At 39.9% G+C, this 27,551-nt stretch overlaps 1 protein-coding gene across 1 annotated transcript in view; it reads right to left on the reverse strand.

Annotated features, from left to right (window-relative positions):
- Positions 1 to 25,923, reverse strand: part of LOC121371399 (kinesin-like protein KIF26B) — a 217,361-nt gene extending 191,438 nt beyond the window's left edge. Inside the window, exons 1-2 of the mRNA XM_041497266.1 lie at positions 25,831 to 25,923; positions 7,262 to 7,432 (exon numbers count right to left, since the gene is read on the reverse strand). Coding sequence (XP_041353200.1) covers positions 7,262 to 7,420 — 159 coding nt within the window. The 5' untranslated portion in view covers positions 7,421 to 7,432; positions 25,831 to 25,923. The remainder of the gene's footprint in view (positions 1 to 7,261; positions 7,433 to 25,830) is intronic.
- Positions 25,924 to 27,551: the final 1,628 nt, after the last annotated feature.

Here is a 27,551-nt window from a genome sequence, read left to right on the forward strand (position 1 = left end):
GATCTCAAAGCTTGGCACTCTATCAGTCTCACAGCCAGCTCCAGCCTCACACTCTCCCGCACACACACAGCTTGTGAAGACCATGGTGGTTTGAGAAAACAAATCCAGTAATCACCTGTTATGCATTCTTTGTTAATGACCTGATACACCTAAACCAGATCCAGATGGGAACACCACTGACAACCAGGACTTGTGAAGCTTCCACAGAGTCATAAAAACAGTCTGCAGCTTGGAGCTCTTTGAACATCATTAGATTTCTTCACCCTATGTTCAAGAGGAGACCCCCCTCACTTGGCTTCCTTCCCCCCCCCCCTTCCCACCTCCCAAGATGTGTCTTTGAATACAAAGTAAATTTGGTTAAAGATAAGGTTAAAGAAAACAAAACAAATTTGTTTTATTCCCACCTGCTTTTGTTTTAAAAAACAAATGTTTATATTTATTTGCCACTCAGGTTAAAGGTATTGTTTCACTCAGTTGTAAATGGCTCAATATAGCAATAGATAGCAATGAATTAAAGAAGGAAATGTTTTATTTAACGACGCACTCAACACATTTTATTTACGGTTATATAGCGTCAGACATATGGTTAAGGATCACACAGATTTTGAGAGGAAACCTGCTGTCACCACTACATGGGCTACTCTTCCGATTAGCAGCAAGGGATCTTTTATTTGCGCTTCCCACAGGCAGGATAGCACAAACCATGGCCTTTGTTGAACCAGTTATGGATCACTGGTCGGTGCAAGTGGTTTACACCTACCCATTGAGCCTTGCGGAGCACTCACTCAGGGTTTGGAGTCGGTATCTGGATTAAAAATCCCACGCCTCGACTGGGATCCAAACCCAGTACCTACCAGCCTGTAGACCGATGGCCTACCACGACACCACCGAGGCCGGTAGATAGCAATGAATGTTCGACACTGCATCAACCAAATTTTAGTGTCTTCAAATCAGCCATGGCAGCAGTTTTTAAAAAGAAAGAAATATGGAAAGGGTCTCCCTCTTTCTGTTTTGTTTTGTTTCCAGAAAATTTGAGTGAGAACCATACTTCTTTTTCTACTTGGCCTAAGGATAACAAAACAAATCACATTCTAGTAAAAAATGCAGGTTTTGGTCACATTCTTTTACATTATTAGAGTTTATTTATTTGTCTTCACAGAAAGTATAGTTATATACAGTTAAGTCTGCATTATGCAGTCACTCAGTATTATGCTCAAGAGAGAATACAATAAATGACTACGGTACTATGTACACTATTAAATTTATACTAAATAAGAGTTTGGAGAATGGTAAGAGATAAGCAGTGCTAAATTATATTATTTAAAACAATATGAAGGTGGCTGTCTAACTCAGATGGCTGCTTAATACAGTTCATAGAATAGGTATACATCTGTAATCTGTGATTACCAAAAGGTAAACTGGCTACCAACCATGCAAGTCCTGTATTGTATAAATTCATAATTCATAAATGCTAACTGGTATTAATTTTTCCTCTTTTTCACATTATCCCTGTAACCGTTTGAATGGGACACTAATACCCATCCCCAGTCATCCCCCACTATCAAATAATCTGAAACCTTTCGCCCTATTTCACAGCCGTGTTTCACACTGATCAATTTGCTTTCCCCCAATTGCTCCATTGATCACAGATGACAAAAAAGGCCAGGTTCGGAGAAGACCTTGGGTTGTGCCAATTGTAATTAATAAGATTATACACTACAACATGTCCACAGAGGCCCGACACATCGCCAGGCAGCCAACAACATCCAACCAATTTTATCTCCTTGTGGCTGACATTTTACTCTCGAATCATTCAATATTTGAACTTGGGGGAATTGTCGTGTTTGCAAACAATCCCTTGACCCTAGAATGTCTTTTTTTTTTGTTCATTCCAAAATCAATCGAAAACAAAAGATTGATCTTTTCCAATACTGCTGTATGGTCCATTTGATGAATCAACACATACTGTTTCCATGGCAGGTTGATCACCACACAGTGGAGTTGCTAAGATGTTAAGAAAACAGAAAATCTTTTTCACAAGAATTGGTAATGATCACCGACTATTGACAAAAGCTAAACCATTTGCTGAGAGATGAGGCGCTGATCCATGAAATTACTGTGGAGTTCGAACAAATAAAATCATGATGGAAAATACTACATCTTTCAAAAGCTGCCATAAAAATGGATATTAATGGTACAATTACCAGCTTTAGCAGAAAAAACTACAACCATTCAGGGGTTTTTAAAAATACTAAAAAGCAATAAGATGTAATTTCATTGTTGTATGAAAACATATTTGTGGAAATTCAGAAACTGTTTTTCACCGACATGTGGTGGGTTAAACATAAGGTCAAAGAAGACAATAGTTCATCACAGCTACTCCATGCACAAACATCTGCCAAGCTTCCACTTGCTTGCCTTCCACAAAATCATTTCCAAATTTTATGATCCAATGTCTGCACAAATATTTTCACAGCATCAGCAAAACATTAACATATTTAATTACATCCTGACATAAACATGTTCAGCAAATATTACAGTGATCGCAAAAATTTAATTTTCATTCATTAATATTCATAAATTTTGTATTGATTTCTTTTCCTAATTATAAAGCATTGTTACTTGTTACAGGGAATATTCTTTAACATAAAGACCAAATTGACTAATAACATGAACATGTTCATGCCACTTATACTGTAGTTTTCTTCTTTTCCTCATTATAAAGCATTGTTACTTGTTACAGGGAATATTCTTTAACATAAAGACCAAATTGACTAATAACATGAACATGTTCATGCCACTTATACTGTAGTTTTCTTCTTTTCCTCATTATAAAGCATTGTTACTTGTTACAGGGAATATTCTTTAACATAAAGACCAAATTGACTAATAACATGAACATGTTCATGCCACTTATACTGTAGTTTTCTTCTTTTCCTCATTATAAAGCATTGTTACTTGTTACAGGGAATATTCTTTAACATAAAGACCAAATTGACTAATAACATGAACATGTTCATGCCACTTATACTGTAGTTTTCTTCTATTTATGGGGGGGATTTAGCTCAGTTAGTTTAGTGTTCCACTGAGATGCTTGTGTCGCAGGATCGAACCCCCTTGGTGGATCCATTCAAATGACTGAGTTTTTTTCTCTCGTTTCATTTGCACTGATTGGGATGAGGAAAAAATCAGGTAATGCAATCCTACAATAGAATAGAATAGAATAGAATAGAATAGATGTATAATGACACCCCAGCATGACAAATCCATGAGCTGTTGGGTGTCAAACTATGGTAAATGGCAATCCTACAATAGAAGTACCTTAAGTGTGTGATTGACCAACTGATCTAGATCCCGGCCCTAGTTACATGAACAGGGCAGGACGTAGCCTGGTGGTAAAATGCTCGCTTGCTGCGCAGTCAGTTTAGGATCAATCCCCATCGGTAGACCCATTGGGCTATTTTTCATTGCAGCCAGTGCACCACGACTGGTATATCAAAGGCTGTGGTATGTGCTATCCTGTCTAAGGGATGGTGCATATTAAAAGATCCCATGCTGCATTAGGAAAAATGTTGTGGATTTCCTCTGATGACTACGTGTCAGAATTACCAACTGTTTAACATCCAATAGCCAATAATTAATTAATCAATGTGCTCCAGTGGTGTTGTTAAAGAAAACAAACTTTAGTTACATGCAGCTGTAATAAAGAACAACCCAACATGTCCACTGAGGGCAATTGATCCCATGGTCCTTCACTCTTCAGGTCAGTTCTCAGCCAGTGACCTGTGTTGGGTGCTACATTATATCCCTAATCTTCTAGCTGACTGGTTTTCTAAAGAATTATCCTTGCATGTAAATTATTTCAGTGCTTAAACATCCAGACACATTTGTTTTTTCACATATATAACCCCCTAGTGTTCCAATGAATATTAATAGGTACTCCCACTTACGCATTTCAAGTGTACCTAACAAAAGGAAAGGAGCAGGAAAGTGTGGGATCAAGGCCATTAGTGTCACACAGAGCTGCAGACCTATATATACTAACTGACAAAAGGAAAGGAGCAGGAAAGTGTGGGGTCAAGGCCATTAGTGTCACACAGAGCTGCAGACCTATATATACTAACTGACAAAAGGAAAGGAGCAGGAAAGTGTGGGGTCAAGGCCATTAGTGTCACACAGAGCTGCAGACCTATATATACTAACTGACAAAAGGAAAGGGAGCAGGAAAGTGTGGGGTCAAGGCCATTAGTGTCACACAGAGCTGCAGACCTATATATACTAACTGACAAAAGGAAAGGAGCAGGAAAGTGTGGGGTCAAGGCCATTAGTGTCACACAGAGCTGCAGACCTATATATACTAACTGACAAAAGGAAAGGAGCAGGAAAGTGTGGGGTCAAGGCCATTAGTGTCACACAGAGCTGCAGACCTATATATACTAACTGACAAAAGGAATGCAAAATATAAAAATAACAGTATGTGTTATTCTTCGCGGTGATGTAAAATAAAAAGACGAACATTGAAATGCTGCAATTTTGTGATATAAAGCTAGCAGACATTTAAAAGCAGGGAAAGTTTGTTCAGCATCGCATTGTAACTTTCTATGCAAGTTTCAGAGAGTGCTAACCAAAGCCTCTGAAAATTGCGAGAATGATCATGTCGTTTGTCCCCATTTTTTCATTCATACTTTAAATTTAAAACATTGTTTGCCTGGTCATGACACTGGGTTACCGGTACACAAAAAATTAATCTGGTTATTATTTCAATTTGGTTTTGAGTAACCCATAAACAGTTTACACAAATTTATAATTTCCACAGGCCTGTATCCAATTCTACAATATTAAAATTTAGCCGCTAATTAATTTTCAAACTGATCAGCACTATCACTAATTATACAATGTCAAAAACAAAATTCCCTGTAAAGAAGAGATTTTCTGAACATTTAATTAATATGATACATGCTAATATTTACACTTTGGGGATTATACACAGGGTGTTTGTATCTACACTGCATTTCATTTCATTTCAACTTATTTTCTTGCTTAAATCCAATTAAGGTCCAAGCATGCTGTCCTGGGCACACACCTCAGCTATCTAGACTGTTTGTCCAGGACAGTGGGTTAGTTGTTAGTTGCTTAGTGCTTAGTGAGAGAGATGACAGTGTAGTGGCCACTGAGTCCTTAAGAAGTGGTTTATTTAATGACGCACTCAACACATTTTATTTACGGTTATATGGCGTCAGACATATGGTTAAGGACCACACAGACTTTGAGAGGAAACCCGCTGTCGCCACTACATGGGCTACTCTTCCGATTGGCAGCAAGGGATCTTTTATTTGCACTTCCCACAGGCAGGATAGCACAAACCATGGCCTTTGTTGAACCAGTTATGGATCACTGGTCGGTGCAAGTGGTTTACACCTACCCATTGAGCCTTGCGGAGCACTCACTCAGGGTTTGGAGTCGGTATCTGGATTAAAAATCCCATGCCTCGACTGGGATCCGAACCCAGTACCTACCTGCCTGTAGACCGATGGCCTGCCACGATGCCACCGAGGCCGGTCCTGAGCCCTTAAGAACTCTCTCTGGGTTGGAGCCGGTACTGGGCTGTGAACCCTGTACCTACCAGCCTGTAGTCTGATGGCTTAACCACTGCACCACCAAGGCCAGTACAGCATTTCTTCTGACCCTCTGTGTATATATAGAACAATGTGAGCTGCCAGTCAGGGCCCCAGGGTTTAAGTGGTTTCACCTGCTCATCCCGCGGTGTTGGACTTAAAGCTGTCTCTGGTGCTCACATGTCAACAAGAGCCATAAAGCTGCCTGTTACTGCTGACAGTTTGATTGTTATGCAAGTGTGTACCTGCTGAAGTACCAACAGCCAGGTTAATGTGGCTGGCACTTCCTCATTACCTCATCTTATACCACTCATAACTTAGATTACATAGTATTTATTGGCTTCAAAAATAGTCATTATGGTATTCTCTTATGGGTACTCTCTGATGGGTACTCTCTGATGTATCCTACCATCAGATTTTGTTGTTTTAATTTTTTTAATAAATATTTATTGTCCCACATCAAATAGCAGTGTCGGTGTTTGATACCATAAGACTTAGAAACAAAGTAGTCTTATAACTTATAAAACACATTGATAGATAGATATTTATTGTCCCACATCAAATAGCAGTGTCGGTGTTTGATACCATAAGACTTAGAAACAAAGTAGTCTTATAACTTATAAAACACATTGATAGATAGATATTTATTGTCCCACATCAAATAGCAGTGTCGGTGTTTGATACCATAAGACTTAGAAACAAAGTAGTCTTATAACTTATAAAACACATTGATAGATAGATATTTATACAGTGACACTCCTCTAAACCGGACATCCTTGGGACCAAGAAAAAAGTCCAGTTTTAAAAGGTATCTGGTTTAGAGAGGTTCTCTTCTGTACATATATTTAAAAGGGGGTCGCAAAAAATGTCTGGTTTTGAGTGAATTCCGGTTTACAGAGGGTCCGGTTTTAGGAGGTTTTACTATATAATAAATTTAGACTGAATGTTATTGAGGCTTTTAGTACCCAATTTAGTGAAGTGTTGAATAAACTGTCTAAGGAATTAGTGACTTTAAAGTATATTTTAGACTACTTAGGTATATACACAAATTATGAAACAACAACCTTTCTAGGGTAAATACTCACTCACGCACTGCTTTATTACTCAAATTGTGTACTGTAACCTCTAAAATACCTAAAGCAATGCATATATGTATGATATTCAATCTATAGGCTCTAAGTATCTTAATCCACAACTTAATTGGGCTTCCATTATTGTTGATGCCTGGTTCCTAGGGTTAAGGTCCTGTCGTGTCAAATACCATACCGGTCAGTGCAGTAGGTTCAAATCCTGCCAATTGTCACTTTATGTTTTTAAATATTGTGAAGTAAGATTCTAGATCTAACTGTTAACCCCTATTATGGATAGTCACAAGAGACAAGCACCTGTCATGATTGGAGAGTCAAGGACTGGGATGTATAGGTGGACAGTAAAAAAAGTTGAAAGATAGGAGTTGTCAGATTGGGAAGAAATGTGATGGAATTCAAAGGAAAAAGAAAAGGTGGCAGTGGTGTTTAAAAACGCCAAAATTAACCACTATTCTGAACAGACAGCTCAGAAAGGTGATATTTGTGCCCAGGATAAATGCTTGAACCTTACTTTCATAAAAGAACAAAAATAAATGTTTTAAAATTACAAAAAATAACCTGAGTTGTTCTGCAATATCCATTCTCCTGATTCTGGGCTTTGTCGTTGGGTGACATCTGATGGTAAATCCCCATTTGAGTGACCTTTCTGGCTGGCTGGGGACTGGAAGCCCCCTTCCATCCCGTGAATGATGAACGAGGAATTCTCGATTTCTCCATGCTTGCCTTACTCTGTATAAGAAAACACAAACACTTGTTTACTTAAGTGAATACACCAGTGTACATGCACATAGTTCGATCATAAAATATTTTTATGATCAGCTCAAGGGCATTAACAGTGTACATTTTCTGTGAGAAGAAAATATTTAATGTCTATACATTTTTATGGCAGCCCTGGGGAATAGGGTAATGTGCAATATCTTGAAGAAAAAAATAACAAGATGAAACAAACTCCGAGTGTTACTAGGATTAGCAGTGCGAAACATGGTATAACATGCTATAAAGTGCACCTTCATCAAAACCACCTGAAGTTAAGGACACACAGATTTCCCCATCTGTGTACAAATGCATGTTTAATTGAATTTAGAGGACACTGACTCAGAAAAGTATGTTTGTGATAGTGTTTGGCTGGATTTTATGGATATGCTTGATAATATTTATTTTGAGAACAAAAAAACACCAGGAAAAAGTTTTATATAAATATGAGAGAGAGAGAGAGAGAGAGAGAGAGAGAGAGAGAGAGAGAGAGAGAGAGAGAGAGAGAGAGAGAGAGAGAGAGAGAGAGAGAGAGAGAGAGAGAGAGAGAGAGAGAGAGAGAGAGAGGGGGAGGGAGAGAGAGGGACAGCCAGACAGAGAGACAGAGGGGGGATACTGAGAGAGAGAGAGAGAGAGAGAGAGAGAGAGAGAGAGAGAGAGAGAGAGAGAGAGAGAGAGAGAGAGAGACAGAGAGAGACAGAGAGAGAGGGAGGGGGGAGAGGAATAGAGAGAGGGAGAGGGAGAGAGACAGATACAGAGATATATATATATATATAGAGAGAGAGAGAGAGAGAGAGAGAGAGAGAGAGAGAGAGAGAGAGAGAGAGAGAGAGAGAGAGAGAGAGAGAGAGAGAGAGAGAGAGAGAGAGAGGGAGGAGAGAGAGGGGGAAAAGAGAGAGGGAGAGGGGAGAGGGAGAGGAAAAGAGAGAGGGAGATGGAGAGAGACAGACAGAGAGAGACAGAGAGAGATAGAGACACAGACAGACAGACAGACAGACAGACAGAGTAAGATACAGAAAAACAAAAACAACTGAATAAATGGGACAGGAAGACAGAAAGTGATAGAGACATATAGAAATGGCTGTTCGTTGAACTAAAAATTAAAACTGTTCCACATGTGTGACCATTATCTATCACCATACCAATTAGCAACAAAACCTTTAACAACTAAACCTCGGTCGTTTGCTGTAAGCCTCAGTTCACCGGCAAACAATTTTGTAACAAACGTGCATACAACAAAAGGTTCTTGTTCTGTAGCATTTGACAACAATACAACACAATTTAGTTAGCTATGGCCTGTGGACATTACAGGAAGAAACATAACTAGGACCTCTATTTAGTTTTTCTCAAAAAAAATATATATAATGAACCGTGATGTGATTATTTCAAATTACCCACATATGTTTCCTGTCGTTTGTGCTGGCTTCTGAATTACCCACATATTTTGATTAACTTCTTTACGATCAAAATTCAGAAATTACTATAACATGATTAAAAAGAAAATGAACTGCCTCCAAGGGGAAAATACAGCAATGGGTTGCTTTGTTTTTAAAAAGCCTTGTGAACAAATAACATTTTAATGGAGAAGTACGGTACCCAGTTCTACCAGTATTTATTGTACAATTACAAGAACAAATTTAGCTTTCATGTTAAGTCTAACAGTGCAGAATAAATAATGCAGTTGATAATGGGTTAGGGGAGGGGGTCATCAAGAAAGCACCTCTCCAAAACATAGCATGTAATACTAAAAATAATTAACTATAATTTTATAAATTTTATAAAATATATGTAATATATATTAAAATTATGTATATTATTTGCCTTTCAACTGTGTGTGTGTGTGCATGCATGTGTGTGTGTGTGACTGTGTACATGACGTGTGTGTGTGTGACTGTATACATGTGTGTGTGACTGTGTGTGTGACTATGTGTGCCTGTGACGGTTCACTCCCATAAGACAGACGTCCCATAAGGCAGACATGCCATTTGATAGACAAAACTCTTTATTGGGTTATGTAATGTATCCTGTACACCCCTGACTGCGTTAATGGTATTGCTCCAATCTGCTCAGCAAGCTATGCTGCAGTGCAACAGCAGTCTTAATTAATGAGCTGATTTCATGCAAACAACAGCGAGAGCTTAATTGTAATCTGGTAAATGCAATTAATAAATGTAAAGATACAGTGCTTGGTGGATTTTCCACTGCAATATCTCCATTCAATTCATTTCACTTCAGATTGACAATGTTTTGTTTTTATATCAATATGATTACCGCACAGTTATGACAGTACCTATTTAAAAAAATTGTTATATCTACCAATTCCACACAGGCAACTAGGAGAAGTTAATTGTAATCTGCTAAACAGAATTAACAAATGTAAAGATACTGTGTTTTATGATGTCCGTGTTTTTAGAGTTTAGCAACATCCGTATACAATTCATTTCACTTCAGATAGACATTGTTTGTATATCAATGAGTATTATGTCTCTGACGACCAATGTCTTGTATTTCATTGACCATACATTTAAACCATAGCTAAGCACAGAGATAACATAAAAGTTCTTATATATTAACTGCATGTAGCTACCAAAAACAGTCATTCAATTTCAGCAGCACACACTCACGTTATTGTATAAGATGAAGCAAGACCTTTGTTCATGCTCTCTGCAGTTACCCCCCCCTGGGGGACTGATTACAAGCTACGGAGTTCTACTGGAGTACCGCGTCGCGTACACCGGGTCACGGGCAACCGTGACTTTGGTGTACAGCGACGCGCAACCACAGAAGAAGAGGAGAACTAGATGGAGGAAGAGGAGAAACCCGCAGGGAGCGGTTCAGGGGGGGCCAAACCCGGTAGCTCAACTACCGGCAGCGGCTCCTTCTGCGTCGCCGCGCCCTGCAGTTTCGCCCAAGAAGAGGAAGGAAGAGACCGTGGTCCCGACCTGCCCTACTTCAGAGACGGCCCAAGAGAAGGAGTCCAGCACAGCAATCTGCGAAACTCCGACCCGGCGGCCCACTTCATCTTGGGCTACTCTTGCGTCCAGTGGTATGTCGCCAACTTTACCGGTGACACCAACTGAGACGCAGGACCGTCAAGGTGCCGTTGGAAAGCGGAAGGCGGAAGCGTCGATTGCGGTCACTACCACCAGGACACCGCCGAAACAACCACAGCCACCACCCGAAGGTGCAGAGTCCGGAGACACCATGGACCCCTGGACTCTGCACGGGAAGCTGAATCGGCGCTACCTCAACTGCTTTGTCGGTAACATCTCGGACACCAAAAAGCTCCTCACGGTTCCACGATGTAGGAACTTTGAGGACATGCCCGACGGACAGGGGGAGTACGAGCTGCACCCAGTGACGTTCAAGGACGGGAAAAAAGCTGTGTGTGCAACACACCATCTGGACAACCGCTACAGCCAGGCTCTACTGTTTGCAGAAATGGACAACATTTCGATCCATCGACTGATGAAGAAGGTGTTCAGCGAACAGTATCCTGCTATTACCAGACTGCTAGCGAAGCCAGACATCCACCAGCTGATCCCCAACTTGGATACGAGGGTGTGGCTCTCCTCCCCCTAGTCAACCTTATCTAGGACAGGTAACCTCCGTTTTTGGGCCTAGTTGGACTTTAAAAAACTTGCGGCCGTGGTTCTAAATTCTTATGTTTATTTTTTTATAAATAGTCCAACGCACTTTACTTTGGCGCCCGTTCAATTGCTCAAATCACCTTAAAAACTTTCAGGCCGAGCAGTCAAAACTACTTTTGGGTTTAATTTTAAAGTCCGGACATGGCTGGATGCAGGTAGTCTCATTTTTACTTAGGTAGAAGACAGGTCTCACCAAGGAATCGAAATTCAGCCAATCACAGCACGGCCTCACTTGGTGTCTGCTATTTGGTCCGCGCTCTCGCTGGACGCTACTAACTGGCTATTTTCCAAATTCTGCACACTTCAAACTCAATCCCCCCCCCCCCCCCCCCCCCCCCCCCTGCCCCGGAGTTAGTCACTGGCGAAGTCAGAGATTAAATCCGAGGTGGGCGTGCCTGAACCTCTGTGGATATAGGCACGTAAAAACTAGTGTCACGTCACGTCATTCAATTTTTTAGTCATGGCTGGTCTTAGAAGGATAGAATTTGTTCAATCACAAAAAGGTTCACCACAAGTAATATTGGATGGATTTTTATTTGCAAAGAATCGCACCAGAGGGAAAAGTGTTCACTGGAGATGCGTGACAAAAACGTGTACCGGGAAATGCACCACTGTCGGCGAATTTGTACGGAACACATCGGAACACAACCATCTTCCAAGTGATCCGAATGTTGCTCGGTTTATCAGCATACTACGGAAGCGAGCAAGAGAAGAAACAACACCTATGCAGCAAATATACAATGATGAGGTTGCAAAGCAAGCATTAGAAACTGTTCCTCATTTGCCTTCCTTTCCCAGTATGAGCGGTGCACTGTACAGACAGAGACGAGTTCTGATACCTGCCCTACCACAGACTAGAGCCGATGTCATCCTAGAAGAACCATGGACACAGACAAATGACGGAAGACGCTACCTGTTATTTAGCGATGGAAATGAAGATAACATGCTTGTGTTCTCTACAGATGAGCAAATCGTAGCTCTACAGGGGCTGCAGAATCCATTTTTATGGACGGAACTTTCTCTTCTTGTCCAGCATTGTGGAACCAATTATACATCATCCATGCTATGGACGGAACCACTATGTATCCCTTGTGTTTGCTCTTCTTCCCGATAAACAGAGGATAACATACATTAGACTGTTCAGTTTGTTGAAAAATGAAGTTCAACAATTATTAAACCAACCCCTTGCTCCAAGTAAAGTTCAGACTGATTTTGAGATGGCTGCAATCCAGGCAGTTGAGACGGAGTTTCCGCAAGCTGAAGTAAAAAGGGTGCTTTTTTTCACTTTACACAGGCCATTTGGAGGAAAAACTCAAGAACTGGGTCTTGCTGTTTTGTACAAAGAAGATCCAGCTGTACAGACATGGATTCGGAGGGCTGCTGGACTACCACTTTTGCCCATTGCACAAGTACAGGATGCATGGTTAGAAGCTATGAATGACGGACCTGATGTTCCACAGGCGGAGGCATTTAATGATTATGTTGTTTTAACATGGGTAGACGATGACTCCAGATTCCCTTTGATTGTATGGAACCATCATCCGACCACTGGCCCAAGAACAAATAATAATCTGGAGGGATTTCATTCCAGAATAAATCGTTCAATCCAAGTTCATCATCCAAACATATACCGATTTGTAGAATTAATCAAAGGAATAGAGACCTCCGAACGTGCTAAATTGAGACAGATAAACTTTGGAGCTGCCCCACCACCAAGAAAGAGAGTGTATAAGCAGAATGAAAATAGAATCGTGAGATTGAAGGCGCAACTAACCCTTGAACAGAAAACGCCCATTCAGTTCTTGGATGCTGTTGGACATCTGTTAAAATTAGTATAAATTGTGGAACAGACAGAAAATTGAATCGTGAGACATGTTAAAATGTGTATCCCGGGTATATGTATGTGTATAAATAAATCTAATTTTATATAATTTTGTTATGTGTTTTGTATTTAATTGTATCCGACTATTCCATTATTTACTACATGTATTATTCAAGGTAAACGGCAGGTAATTAGTAATGGGTCTTGTGTTGTTTTAACGCGTCTGCGTTATGGGACGTCTGTCTTATGGGAGGACACCCCTGTGACTGTGTGTGCGCGCATGTTGGGGGAACAGCTAGTGATACTGCAAATGAGTGCATGTGTGTGTGTGTGTGTGTGTGTGTGTGTGTGTGTGTGTGTGTGTAGGTGTGTGTGTAAGTGATATGTTCAGTTGGGGTCACAGCTGGTTTCCTGTAAATCATGATAGCAGTCTGGGAATGGCTGTTAACAGCTACATTAATATACAGTTAATGACAATCAGTCTAATACAAAGGCATGTACATGGGAGTCTGAAGGTGAAGAGCAAGCCAGTAAGAACTGGGTTGGAGCAGAGGCCTGTGTCTCCCCCACCACACACACACTTGATGACAAAAATGTAAGTAATTTGCTACTCTGTAAATAAATAAAATATGGTTTGTCACACACACACACACACCCCTCTCTCTCTCTCTCTCTCTCTCTCTCTCTCTCTCTCTCTCTCTCTCTCTCTCTCTCTCTCTCTCTCTCTCTCTCTCTCTCTCTCTCTCTCTCTCTCTCTCACACACAAACAAACACCACAATAGATATCCCACTCTATTAAATTACGTCCCTTGAGAGGGGTTGGGGTGTCAGGCCGGGGATAAATCCCCCTCCAGTTGAAAATCAAATTAATACTAATATGTAGCTTGTCTCCCCACCCCCCACCGTTTAGTATCAGTAGTCGCTAAATAGACTAACGTGTGTTCGGAAACCAGTCAAAGCAGTCTGTAAACGTTTAGTGAAAAACGCCCGAGGAGAAATCAACCCCGTGTTCAGTGACAGTGAACAATGTAACGTTAGCTCTCTATTTCGACTGGTTCCCGAGGTGGCCATTAAGTTTAATGTGTAGCGTAAAATCTAGTGTAGCAAACGTTAGCGCCATACGTCTGGCTGGACTTGCCTCTGGTTAGCGAGTGACTGCGAGCGCTCGGCCTACTGAACATGCCACTGAATCGTCACCCGATATGTATGTCAATGTATTATACGTTTAACACGTTTGGTGTTCACCTTGAAATTGTACTAGTACTACAAGTTAGAAGTTCAGCCAGCATACAACATCAAAGCAATAATCGTTGATAAAATCCGATTTCGTTCAAACAATTTATCATAAAAGTAAGAAACCATAGATTCATTCGGTATTACAACTGGATAATAATCAGTCGGCAACTTCAAAGAACTCAGCCGTCCACGGTAATTGACTGAACAAGCGCTTCGTCGCAGAGATCAAACCACGCAACACCATAAAATATATCTAAGCTACAGGACTTCATAATTTCCTGGAAATCGATTCCTTTTCAAGACATTCTATAAAAAGTCATCGGCTAAAAGTCCCACGGGAAAATGGGTTATAAAATGTATGCGTAAAACGTAATGTGCAATGAAGCAAAGTATCGTCATCAATTAATTTCGCTGTACTTCCATTGCCTCCTCCCACATCGACATCATCGCCTGAAGGAAAGTAAAGTCTTCGTAACTTTAACGGTAACTCGTTTTAATCGTCATTTCTGAAGCCACTGGAATCGACATGGGACGGACTCAAGTAACGGTGTATTCCACCTCAGATCCTAAGCATGTATAACTGTCATACCTGAAGCGAGAAGAGGTGGGGGTGGGGGGCAGTTATCTATCCCCTATCTAGACTAGAGCATATATACACACACACACACACACACCCACAAAGTATTACAATGTTCTACACACACGCACACTCTCTCTCTCTCTCTCTCTCTCTCTCTCTCTCTCTCTCTCTCTCTCTCTCTCTCTCTCTCTCTCTCTCTCTCTCTCTCTCTCTCTCTCTCTCTCTCCTAGTTCCTTCATGGCCAAGTACGGCCTATATATATACAAAACAAGAAGAAGAAAAATAATCTTAGTTTACAACTATCTATAGGTAAAACTAGTCTCCACATTACCACAATCAGTATGGACGAAACACCAACCTGTAAGTTCCACAAAGAAAACCAATTAAAGCTCACCGGCCATATTACAAAATTTAGTTATAATACATTCTGTACATATATGACATTTACTACCACAAACATCCACCAGAAACGCTTACGTTGCCGCAGCGTCATAGCTGTATTCTGTGATTTGTGATCCACGCATGTGTCTAGAGTTTATCTTCACGTGGCCGTTGGACATCCTGTCAAATAATGATATGTTGGCCATATTTTAAAAACGCAAAACTAAGCAGCCTTTGTGAATGACACGCCCCAATGAACAGCGGGGACTGCGACCGGCCGTGTGCGGCTGGGTACAAGCCACAATGAAGATGTTGCATGCAGTAATCAGACGGGCTGCCCCGTGTCGCCTAATTATCGTTTATTATGTTTTTTCAAGACGGCGATCGAAAGATAATCAGCGACATTACCAAGCAACAAAGAGACCCAAACCGAACACATTAGTCAGAGAATGGCAATATCGTCAACATCGCAAATATTTTCCCATGGCAACAGAAAAAAAATTATCCTAAAGAAGTGTGTTTTTGACTAATATATCAATGCCAAATTAACAACATTGTTCTAAAGATCCCCTCTTAAAAAAAAAAAAGACGAAAAAAAAAGATGTACCAGTTTTCATGTACCTTGTGATTTCCGTGTTTTCAATGAAACGATAAAAATGTTGTAAGAAAAAATATATAGTTTGTTACTTCAACATTGTGAAAAAACCCACCTTCTGATGGTTAAAATTACAAAAGGAACAAGACTCCATGAATAAATCGAATATTGGTTGTCAAACTTGAACAATAAAAAACCCTATACTAATTATTCAACAATTAAACTCAATAAAAAAAGGCCCACAAAACAATTTAAAGGATCGTTGGATCCTACCGTTATATTAAGTTACAATGTAATTGATTAAGTTACGTTTCGTTTGTTTTATTTAGAGTCATTATATCTTCAAATTCGGTCAAATTTCTGCAGGTAGTATGCCAATAACTCACAACAAAACAACTCCAGTATGTGTCCTCACCAGATATTCGATTCCAGCTATTTTGTCCCAGTAGAAGATACGAACCCTTCTAATCTGTCTTGCTGTCAGTACTGGGTTAATGGTAACTTTCTGTTTTAATTTCGTTTAAAAGCTTGTAACACAGCGTCAAACGAACTAATGACAACTTGTCTTGGCACTTTCATCACTCAACACTTTATTGGGCCGGGATTTAGCTCAATCGGTTGAGTGATCGCTTCAGGTGCTTGCGTCGCAGGATCGAACCACCTCGGTGGATCCACTCAACTAATTGGTTTTTTTTCTCTCGTTCCAACCAGTGCACCACAACTGGACAAAGGCCGTGGTATGTGATTTCCTGTCTGTGGAAAAGTGCATATAAAATATCCCTTGCTTCATTAGGAAACATGTAGCAGGTTTCCTCTGATGATTACGAATCAGAATTACCAAATGTTTGACATTCAATAGCCGAAGATTAATTAATCAATGTGCTCCAGTGGTGTCGTTAAACAAAACAAACTTCTAGACTTTATATGAGCTAGTTCACATTGTTACTGAATGACTTTATATGAGCTAGTTCACATTGTTACTGACTAACTCTTTATTCAAATTACGTATATACCATGTGTACCTTTTTTTGATATTATGTTTGGAACTTAAAAAAAAAGAAGTAAAGTTTGTTTTATTTAACGACGCCACTAGAGCACATTGATTTTTAATCTTATCATCGGCTATTGGACGTCAAACATATGGTCATTCTGACACTGTTTTTAGAGGAAACCCGCTGTCGCCACATAGGCTACTCTTCTTTACGACAGGCAGCAAGGGATCTTTTATTTGCGCTTCCCACAGGCAGGATAGCACAAACCATGGCCTTTGTTGAACCAGTTATGGATCACTGGTCGGTGCAAGTGGTTTACACCTACCCATTGAGCCTTGTGGAGCACTCACTCAGGGTTTGGAGTCGGTATCTGGATTAAAAATCCCATGCCTCGACTGGGATCCGAACCCAGTACCTACCAGCCTGTAGACCGATGGCCTGCCACGACGCCACCGAGGCCGGTAGGAACTTAAAGATGTTTATACCAAAAAAAAAATTGATTGAAAATATACACATATCTAGTAATATATACTATAAAAAGCAAAACCTAGGTACTTTTAAAACGTTGGTCAGGAAAGGCAGTAAACGAACTGGAAGGTGATGACAATAGTGAGAACTAACATATTAAACAGGCTACTCCAAGGCAGACTCGATATCGTCATTAGCTATTACAATAACACAAATAATTGGCTGCTATATAATATACACGGTTTGTACTTACACTTACCATTGTTAAAAACCATTTATAATAAAAACATTGCAAATGTTTTAAAAGATCTTTAAAACAAAATTCCATTCAACATAATCACTGTTGACCAGCCCCAAGGACAAAAACTACTATCGGTTAAACATGGCAGCAGATACATAGGACACATCGATGCACGTACCGTATCTAGAAATAGCAAAAAGCAAACGAAGTACCTTTAAGCGATTCGTTTTCTGTGGTCCGATAAGACGGCCACATGACTATATAATATATTACAGACCAGAGATGACTTATCGACTGCCAGATTTCGTGCGACGATGCGAAAAAACGATAACCACCGCATGCACCTCCTCCAAGGCAGACTCGATATCGTCATTAGCTATTACAATAACACAAATAATTGGCTGCTATATAATATACACGGTTTGTACTTACACTTACCATTGTTAAAAACCATTTATAATAAAAACATTGCAAATGTTTTAAAAGATCTTTAAAACAAAATTCCATTCAACATAATCACTGTGACCAGCCCCAAGGACAAAAACTACTATCGGTTAAACATGGCAGCAGATACATAGGACACATCGATGCACGTACCGTATCTAGAAATAGCAAAAAGCAAACGAAGTACCTTTAAGCGATTCGTTTTCTGTGGTCCGATAAGACGGCCACATGACTATATAATATATTACAGACCAGAGATGACTTATCGACTGCCAGATTTCGTGCGACGATGCGAGAAAACGATAACCACCGCATGCACCTCGACCACAGTGTACACAATTCACCGCCAGAGCTAATAATATAGGGAGAGAAAAAAAAAAGCAATCGAATCTCGTTTTCCAGTAATTGTCGCCTATCTAGATTTGATTGCGTAAAGGGTGTTGATCTACTCGTGAAACATCAAAGGCAATGATAGTGGACGAATTCCTCTAGCTGCACATAAAGCCAGGTAGCCGGCTGTTTAATCGTCTGGATCTGCGACTGAGGTGCCACATTAGACCCCGGTTAAGCGGATCCCGGCGGAGAGTCGACAGTTACACAATATCCAGTGTCGGATATGTCAAAACACAACAAAGCGTGCAGACGAAAAGGTGTACTGTTTACAAAACGGCAAATTCCCAGTAAAGACTTCAAAGCAAAAACTATTTTTGAAGGAAAAGGGAGGAAAAATTCATTGTAACCGACAAATGAGCTGAACATAATAAAGTTGAAACGTGCTGAATGATAGACAATTTTCTGTAGAGGAAAAAAACCCTCTATGTTGGGCGTCGTTTGTGTATTAATTTATATGTAATACACAGACCGTGCAATAATATAATACATCAAAGTCATCGGCCTGCATTTCATTGCAGATTTCACTATTGTAAAGAAAAGAAAGCTAAATGAATCACAAGCACATCCACTGGCTTTCCTATAACAGTTACCAAGTATATCCAAGTAAACCTATTACTTGTGCAGGCGATGCAATATTATAGTTCCCTCAAACCATCACAGAACCTGTAAACTTACCTGTCCGATTAACGTCAAGTCTTTCATGATGCCGTCACTTCATTTAGTACACATTTGAGTATCCAGGTAAACATAGCGTAAACGTGTTCTCAGCAGGTAATATCCTTTAACACTCTTCTACGCATGGCAACAAAACCACTATTGAGAAACTTCGAAACAGATCGACAGAAAGAAACAAACCACACCACTGAATGGAAATTACACACTAAAACTTTGTCACACGGTCTGTTCTGACATACAGAGTCATATTTATTGACGGAATCTGCATGGCGATCGCGTGTCGTCCGTGATCAGAATACACAATTCGATGGGGGCAAAAAACAACGTAGCGAGCAATCCATCTTGGAAATCACGACATCGATATTTTCTTTTGCAAGATGTCATCGGTGTCGGTGACATGTTCCGTAATGACAAGCCGACTTGAAAATAAAATCAATGGAAATTAGAGCTGTCGCTGTAGCCCACCAGGACACGCCCACTGCGATGACGTGAACTTGTCCACAACTGACGCTGATTTCAAAGACAAAAGGTATATTCCTCGTCTTGCAGATCAGTTCCCAAACAAAGCTAGGTAAATGCCGGGTAATGAATGACAAACGAAGCTGTACACTCCTAACTCCCAATACAACTCTTGCCTGTTGTCTATCGTTGCAAAGGAGAAAACATTTAGCCGACTCTAGTGGCGAACAGCGAAAGAGGCAGGTCCTATGACAATGCCTTTGTCCCGACCCAAAGTTCACCATTCACCGTGTTTCTGAAACAGCGCGTCTTTCACAGAGCCGACAGAGTAATGCATACAAACAGCCATACGTCCTTAATGCACGAAGTAAGCTCTAATAAGCTCCGTGAACGAGGTAGATATCTTTATCATCTGGGATGTCAGTGACACCGACAGGCCAGTTATAAAAACCATATACAAACAATATCGGTGGAGCTATTTTGTGCCAGACGCATAAGACGTTGGTTATGAATGACCAGCGAAGCGTACTATCTCCAACAGCTATCTCCCCAGGGACTGGAATAAAACTCTCCCATCAGCGGGTTAAAGATACACGCGACACACAGTCTGATCAGTGTCGAATTTTTAATTAACGTTTTTAATTATTGATATTAATGAGAGATTAACATCTGCGAAGTGGAGGAAATTCACGAGGAACGGAAAATCTGATCGCGCGTTTGGTCTTGCGGTCAGGCAAATGAGTTGTTGGAGTTAACGTTTTGTGAAAGCGTGCACTCATGTGAAACAGGAATTTTTTTTCTGTCAGAAGGTCAAACTGTAACATGTCAAATTATATACGCGTCAGGCATTTAAAACACGCTTCCTGCAATCACTGTTATTTTTCCTGAGAAAGTACTTGTCTTTTTACGAGGTATTCATTGTACTCGACGAGGTATTTTATAAAATACTGATTGTGTTCCCGTATAAATAACAAAATGGAACAAACTTGAATCCAAGGGACTGACAAATGTCAGAGCTTGCGGGGGAAAAAAATGTTCTTGAACTCTTGGAAGCTATCATTGCATCCATTACAAACGTACTTGTACTGAGAGAAACGTGATTAAGACCTTTGTGAACGGACGTACATATGATGGAACAGACTAGCTTGTTCAATTTTAACTAATAAAAACATTCACACAAAGAAGCCTATCTAGTCAAACACCTTCAGACATTTCTATATCGTCGCAGAATCGAACCACCTCGGTGAATCCATTCAAGTGATTTGGGTTTTTCTCGTTCCAACCAGTGTACCACAACAGGTCAAAGGCCATGGTATGTGCTTCATTAAGAAAAAATATAGCGGTTTTTCCCCTGATAACTACGTGTCAGAATTAAACAAATTTGACATCCAATACCCGATAATTAATTAATCAATGTGCTCTAGTGGTGTCGTTAAACAAAACAAACTTTTATTTCTATATTTGCTATATGAAAACAGGAAGGAAATGTTTTATTTAACGACACACTCAACACATTTTATTTACGGTTATATGGCGTCGAACATATTGTTAAGGACCACACAGATATTGAGAGAGGAAACCCGCTGTCGACACTTCATGGGCTACTCTTTCCGGTTAGCATCAAAGGATCTTTAATATGCACCATCCCACAGACAGGATAGTACATACCACGGCCTTTGTTACACCAGTTGTCGAGCACTGGCTGGAACGAGAAATAACCCAATGGCCCACCGACGGGGATCGATCCTAGACTGAGCTACGGCCTGTCGCCATGATATGAAAACATGCCGGTTTAGTTCATTGCATTATGCTGCTGGTTTTCTAAAACGTTACGCCTTTCTGTAATATTATATGCAACGAATCTTATGTTCACTTATCTGAAGGCATGACATTTTTTAAAGCAAAGCACAGATACACAGGTTGAAACGGGAAAAACTTAAAACATCTACAGGATAAAGTACTTCCACCACGACCTGCTCTCAATACACACATTATACAAAATATTCAAAAAGTTGGAAAAAAATTAGTCAGACAGAAGACTCCCCCAGAAACAAAATCATCTGGACTAAAAAAGGAATCCAATCGATAAATCAAACAGACAGAAAAACTAAGGAGAAACAAAATGTTCAAAAGAGCTAGTTAAACTGAGCAGTGATGCACATGTGCAGACAAAATGGCTTCCTGCTATTAAAGTGAATTTGAGCGAGAAAAGACCAAACACACTCAACGGAAGCCGAGCAGAATTCACGCAATGAATCCCAAACAATGACTGGTGGAAGAAAAACTGAATGAGCAGCGACGTAATATTTGTATGGAACAAAATCAAAATGTTTCTGGGTGAGTAAAGCAATTAAGTACTGACTGTTTAACTGAAGTCGCGTGGAAATCGTATAATAAAGATAACACTCTTAATGAACTTGAATATCCGCTCTGTCTATCAAATGTATCAAGTGTAGGTCTATTACAATAGATACCACGTAAAATCGATGTCTGTTGAAATGTGTACTCGTAGTTTGTACACAACTACAGTTCCCTTGCAAGTATTGGCGTAAAACTAATAATATAATGTATGTACACGACTAGACATTATTAGTCAGTGGCTATATTTAAAAAAAAAAACCCACAAAACAAAACCTCACCAATATAGGACAATACTTAATAATAATAATTATTTGTGACTGTAAACCAGTTTTCTGCTAAGATTCTTTTTAAGTTCAGTGCGCTAGATGTTTACAACTAAGGTGTAGAACGTTTGCCTTAGGGGTGACTGGTAGCGCTAGTTTTTTACAACTCGGGTTTAGTACGTTTGCCTTAGGGGTGACTGGTAGCAGGGTCGTTCATCCTCCCTGAACACAGCTGGAAAAGGTGTATTAGTATGCAGAGTGTTGTAAGTTAACAGAAATATAACTTGTAAGTCTATTAAAATATGGGAAAGGTGTATTAGTATGCAGAGTGTTGTAAGTTAACAGAAATATAACTTGTAAGTCTATTAAAATATAACATTCGAATTGACATACTGACAAACTAAGACATAGCGGCTTTTCAGTTTGAAGGTGTCATATGAATATCACAATCTAAACTATTTGTTTCTTAATTATTATGAAAAATCTCTATATAATAATTATGTAATGATATTTTTTTTTTTTAAGTGAATATTTTAGTAAAACAGGTCAGTTATGGCTAAATAAGCCGTGAAAGTTCACGAAGAAGAAATAACGGAGACTTATCAACCCATGGAAGGCTCTTCTGATCTGGTTAACGACTTAAAACTGATGGTACTCTTTGGACAATGAGAAAAATATCTGAACAGTAAATTACCGGTGAACGTCTTAACAACAATTGTGAGATTTCGACTGAATTATCTCAAGTGTAGTTGTAATGCCAGGTTATTCGTTTACAATTTAACAACCAAACCCAGAATGAAATGTCTATTGATCACCCATATATGTCTATACAGCGATTGTGAACAATGAACTACAGGCATGTTATTATGGAAATTTATCTTCTCTACGTCGTGTGGGTGGGTGGTCGGTGATGTCCAGGGCATGTTGCTTTGACACCCATACACAAAGACGCTTATCAGGACGTCATAGTATTGGCAGACGCCAACAAGACTTTCGGCCACGACATGTCCACCTTTCCGCTGATTGAAGCGTATAGCTAAGATTGTTCCAGGACTGATCACAAGGGGTGTGTATTCGTTTGTTTGTTTGTTTGTTTGTTTTTTGTTTGTTTGTTGTGTTTTTGTTGTGTTTTTTTTTTTTTTTTTTTTTTTGGGGGGGGGGGGGGGGGGGTATACTATACTCATTAATTACAATTTTTAAACACTTTAATAGCCAAGATAGCAAAGAGAAAATATTGTAGTAGACCCGCAAGGCATAAAATAATAATAAAGGTACCTCCCGCCTCCCCCATAATGATCAATGCTGAGACAGGCGTTAGTATCATCATACAACGGATAAAACATCGACGAATAACAAGTATCCATGGTTAAAAGCAGAACTCATCAATATGCAAGCTCAGGGATTGAACATTTCTTTTATTTGAAGCAATATATTATACACATGCTGGTGGGGTTTGTCGTGAAACCTGCAAACGATTATACCCAAAATTACTGTCAAAAGAGCGATGATACCATGTGTTTATAAAAAAAGAACAAGAAAAGTACTTTACTGATGAAAGTAAGAGAGAAATGTTTTATTTAACGACGCACTCAACACATTTTATTTACGGTTATATGGCGTCAGACATATGATTAAGGACTACACATCAACATCTTGTAACAATGGCAGCAATCTCGGTACAGTCCCTTTAAGAATAAAATCAGAAAGAAGGAAATGTTTTATTTAACAACGCACTCAACACATATTATTTACGGTTATATGGCGTCAGACATATGGCTAAAGGCCACACAGATATTGAGAGAGGAAACCCGCTGTCGCGACTTCATGGGCTACTCTCTGATTAGCAGCAAAGGTTCTTTTATATGCACCATCCCACAGACAGGGTAGTACATACCACGGCTTTTGATATACCAGTTGTGGTGCACTGGCTGGAACGAGAAATAGCTTTATGATGGCCCACCGACGGGGATCGATCCCACACCGACCGCGCACCGAGCGAGCGCTTTACCACTGGGCTACGTCCCACCCCTTACTGATGATGTCACCATCAACGACACAAACAACCATGGATGTGTTATACCTGAAAGAAAACTTTATGACACAAAACACAATAAAACAGTCAAATTAAACATAAACGTAAAATAACCAATTTGTGGTAGACAAAAGTGTTATGGAAAGATTTTTTTTTTTTTTAAAACGTGTAAATACATACCCAAACTATATATCACTACACAAGCCAAACATTTCTTCGAATAGTCACACAATGCATTGCATCCAGTACATAAACCCAGTCCTATCTGGCTGTGAAGTAACAATACGGCTGTGAAGTAGGTTTAACGAGGCGAATGACAACCGAGCAACAAACAAGACTTCAACAAAACCATCAAAGTAACAACTTGAAAGACTACACGCATACAGAAACAGTAACGCATGTATTAACTTTATTTCACAACGTCGCAGTGGGTATAAATAAATAAAATACCTTTAAAGATATATTTAACGACCGTAACACGATTCCACAAAAAGGAAATGTATACTTAAGTGGGGTATCATCCCTAAAACGGAACCAAGATTCCACAATAACTACCAAACATAGATCGCCTGATTCGAATCTTACGTCACAGAACTTGCGACCAAACTCATTCACGGCTTCTTGTGGTTGACAGGTCATAAACTGGTATACGTATATACACACCCGCTTCCACGTTGACGAACACCCTCCAATTTTATTGTCGTCTGCCTGTCTCTCCCGGCAGGAAGCAGACGTAAAGTGATTCCTTATCTCAATAAAGCACTATGGCGTATAGCAGCACAACGAACCACACCTTGAAATTACATGTGTTCGCATCATTTCCACTTTACAGCGATTTCTCACATCGATTGTCCATAAAAGTAATAGAAAAACATAACTTTTCTACAAACAGCCTACTCGGTCAATCTCTGAAAGTCAATATTTTTTGTTTTTATTAGTGTAAAGAAACCATTAGAACGTCAGAAGGAGATGGCCAATATACATTTTTTATAGTTACCATAGAGCTTTCGATACATCAGGTTCCAGATCTTATTTGATGGGGGCTGTTATTATTCAGACAAAATGCACTTTAAATAAATAGGAGGTAGGTGGGGTAATACTGGCTTTTTTCTGTCACCGGCGTTCTTGAGCAAAATAGCTTGCTTTATTTAGTAAATTCAAATTTACACGGATGCCAACCCCGAAGACAAGATTTGTTTGAAGGGTACAGGTGCCTTAAAACAAGGGCATGGACAAAATTCATAACAACACGAATAGTGCATGCTAGGTTTTGAACACGCGACCGCGAAAACATTAATCGGCCAGGCTGGAGTGTTATACTGGATACACCAAAACCTGTTTACAAAACTATATATTAAGATAGACTTCATTGACGCCAGGACTGCATCCCGGACATCATCATATTATTTCGATTGTAGGGTTAATAGCCCTTTTTCAAATTTTAAATTTCATGTACTTTATTTGTTTATTTTTTGCTAAGACTCTTTTTAAGTACAGTGTGCTGGATTAACTCAGTGGTAGAACGTTCGCCCTTGCAGAATCATTTTCCTACATGAACATGTCAGAACGTTTTTACCATTCCAGGACTAATATATCAAAGGCTACCCTGTCTACGGGAAAGGTCACATAAAAAGGTATCTTACAGCTGTTATGTAAGCGCATATTACGTTGTTACGTCACTTTTTTCCCCTTGTAAGTTTGAGCTACAAGCTCAAGACAAGACACTCAATCGTGAGCCTAAGTTCGGATAATATGTTGTTCAGGTACAGGTGAAGCACTTACCTTTCAAGCCGCTTTCCAAATAAAGTTATAGCCACAGAACTGTATACACGTATACGAAAATAAACCAGACAGAAATCTTATTAATAAATAAACTGTGTACTTTAACAGCCATCACCTTAAAAAGACCACATTGACCTGTAAAATAATTAAAATCCAGTTCTTCAGAATCTGTCGCCAACGTGTAAATCATGACCACTTTCTGACAGGGAAGAGACAATAGCCGTGCAAGGATGTGACAGTGCAGGTATTAATTTGTGCCTGAAATATGACGCAAAGCCCTCCATCTGTAACAGCAGGGCCCACGTAAGACGACCTAAATACCGTCTCCCGACTTACCGAGGATTTCATTTGTTCCGTGCCTGCGGGGACGGCACCGGGTCGGTGTGCACGTGTTACGACCAGATACAAAAGGATCGGCAACGTTTCGACGTCAGCCCTTATTTACGACGTGTGCATGCCTGATATCCATGCCCTGAAGGCTTTTTTGTTGGGTTTTCTGATTTTAACACGGTGACATGATGTAGCTCAACGGTAGAACTCTGGAGTGAGGTACACCATGCCCCACGACTGGTACTTCAAAGGTCGTGGTATGTACTGTTCTGTCTATGGGTTTTTTCTTCTATGGACCAAATGTCAAAATAACTTTAGAAGCAGCTTAAAATGTGTTGTGGTATCGTTAACAAACAACAGCATTTTGGTGTATAACGCTAGGCTAAGACTCAACTGTCACGACGGAGTTAGCCAACTACCAACATAAGACTGGTGCGCTCAGATTAACAACTACTTGGTCGTAGTAGTTGTATACGACGAGAATCAAGTTATAAGAGTGCTCAGACTAGCGACTAGACAGGCATAGAAGTCCAGAGATAGGGGAGTTGGCTAACTCCGTCGTAGCAGTTAGTAGTCTAATCCTAACATAACATATACATATTTCGACGGTTAGTCTAGTTAGTGATAGAGAAAATGGCTGCCGCCACGTTGGCTGCTGTTGCATAATATCAGCGAGGAATCTTTTAAATGGACGTTCACACAAATGACTGACAGGAGCGCACGTACCACGATATTTGATATATCCGGGATCTAGCTCAGTTGATAGAGCGCTGGTCTGATATGCTTGAGTCAAGTGATCGAATCCATAATTATGTAAAAAATATAAGGGGTAAGCTCTGTCGTTTAAGTGGTCAATTGAGGTCCTTGCGTCGCAGGATCGAACCACCTCGGTGGATCCATTCAACTGATTGGGTTTTTCTCGTTCCCAACCAGTGCACTAGAACTGGTCAAATGCTGTGGTATGTGTTTTCCTGTCTGTGAGAAAGTGCATATAAAAGATTCCTTGCTGCATTAGAAAAAATGTAGCGGGTTTCCTCTGATGACTATAAGTCAGAATTATTAAATGTTTGACATCCAAAAGACGATGACTATTTAATCAATGTGTTCTAGTGGTGTCGTTAAACAAAACAAACTTTAAACTGTTAAACGTCAACATCTTGTGACAATGGCAGCAATCTCGTCACAGTCCCTTTAAGAATAAAAATTAGAAAGAAAGAAATGATTTATTTAACGACTCACTCAACACATTTTATTTACGGTTATATGGCGTCAGACATAATATGGTTAAGGACCACACAGGTATTGAGAGAGGAAACGCGCAGTCGCCACTTCATGGGCTACTCTTTTCGATTAGCAACAAGGGATCTTTTATATGCACCATCCCACAGATA

Source organism: Gigantopelta aegis, chromosome 4, assembly GCF_016097555.1.
Source record: "Gigantopelta aegis isolate Gae_Host chromosome 4, Gae_host_genome, whole genome shotgun sequence".
Taxonomy (NCBI): Eukaryota; Metazoa; Mollusca; class Gastropoda; order Neomphalida; family Peltospiridae; genus Gigantopelta; species Gigantopelta aegis.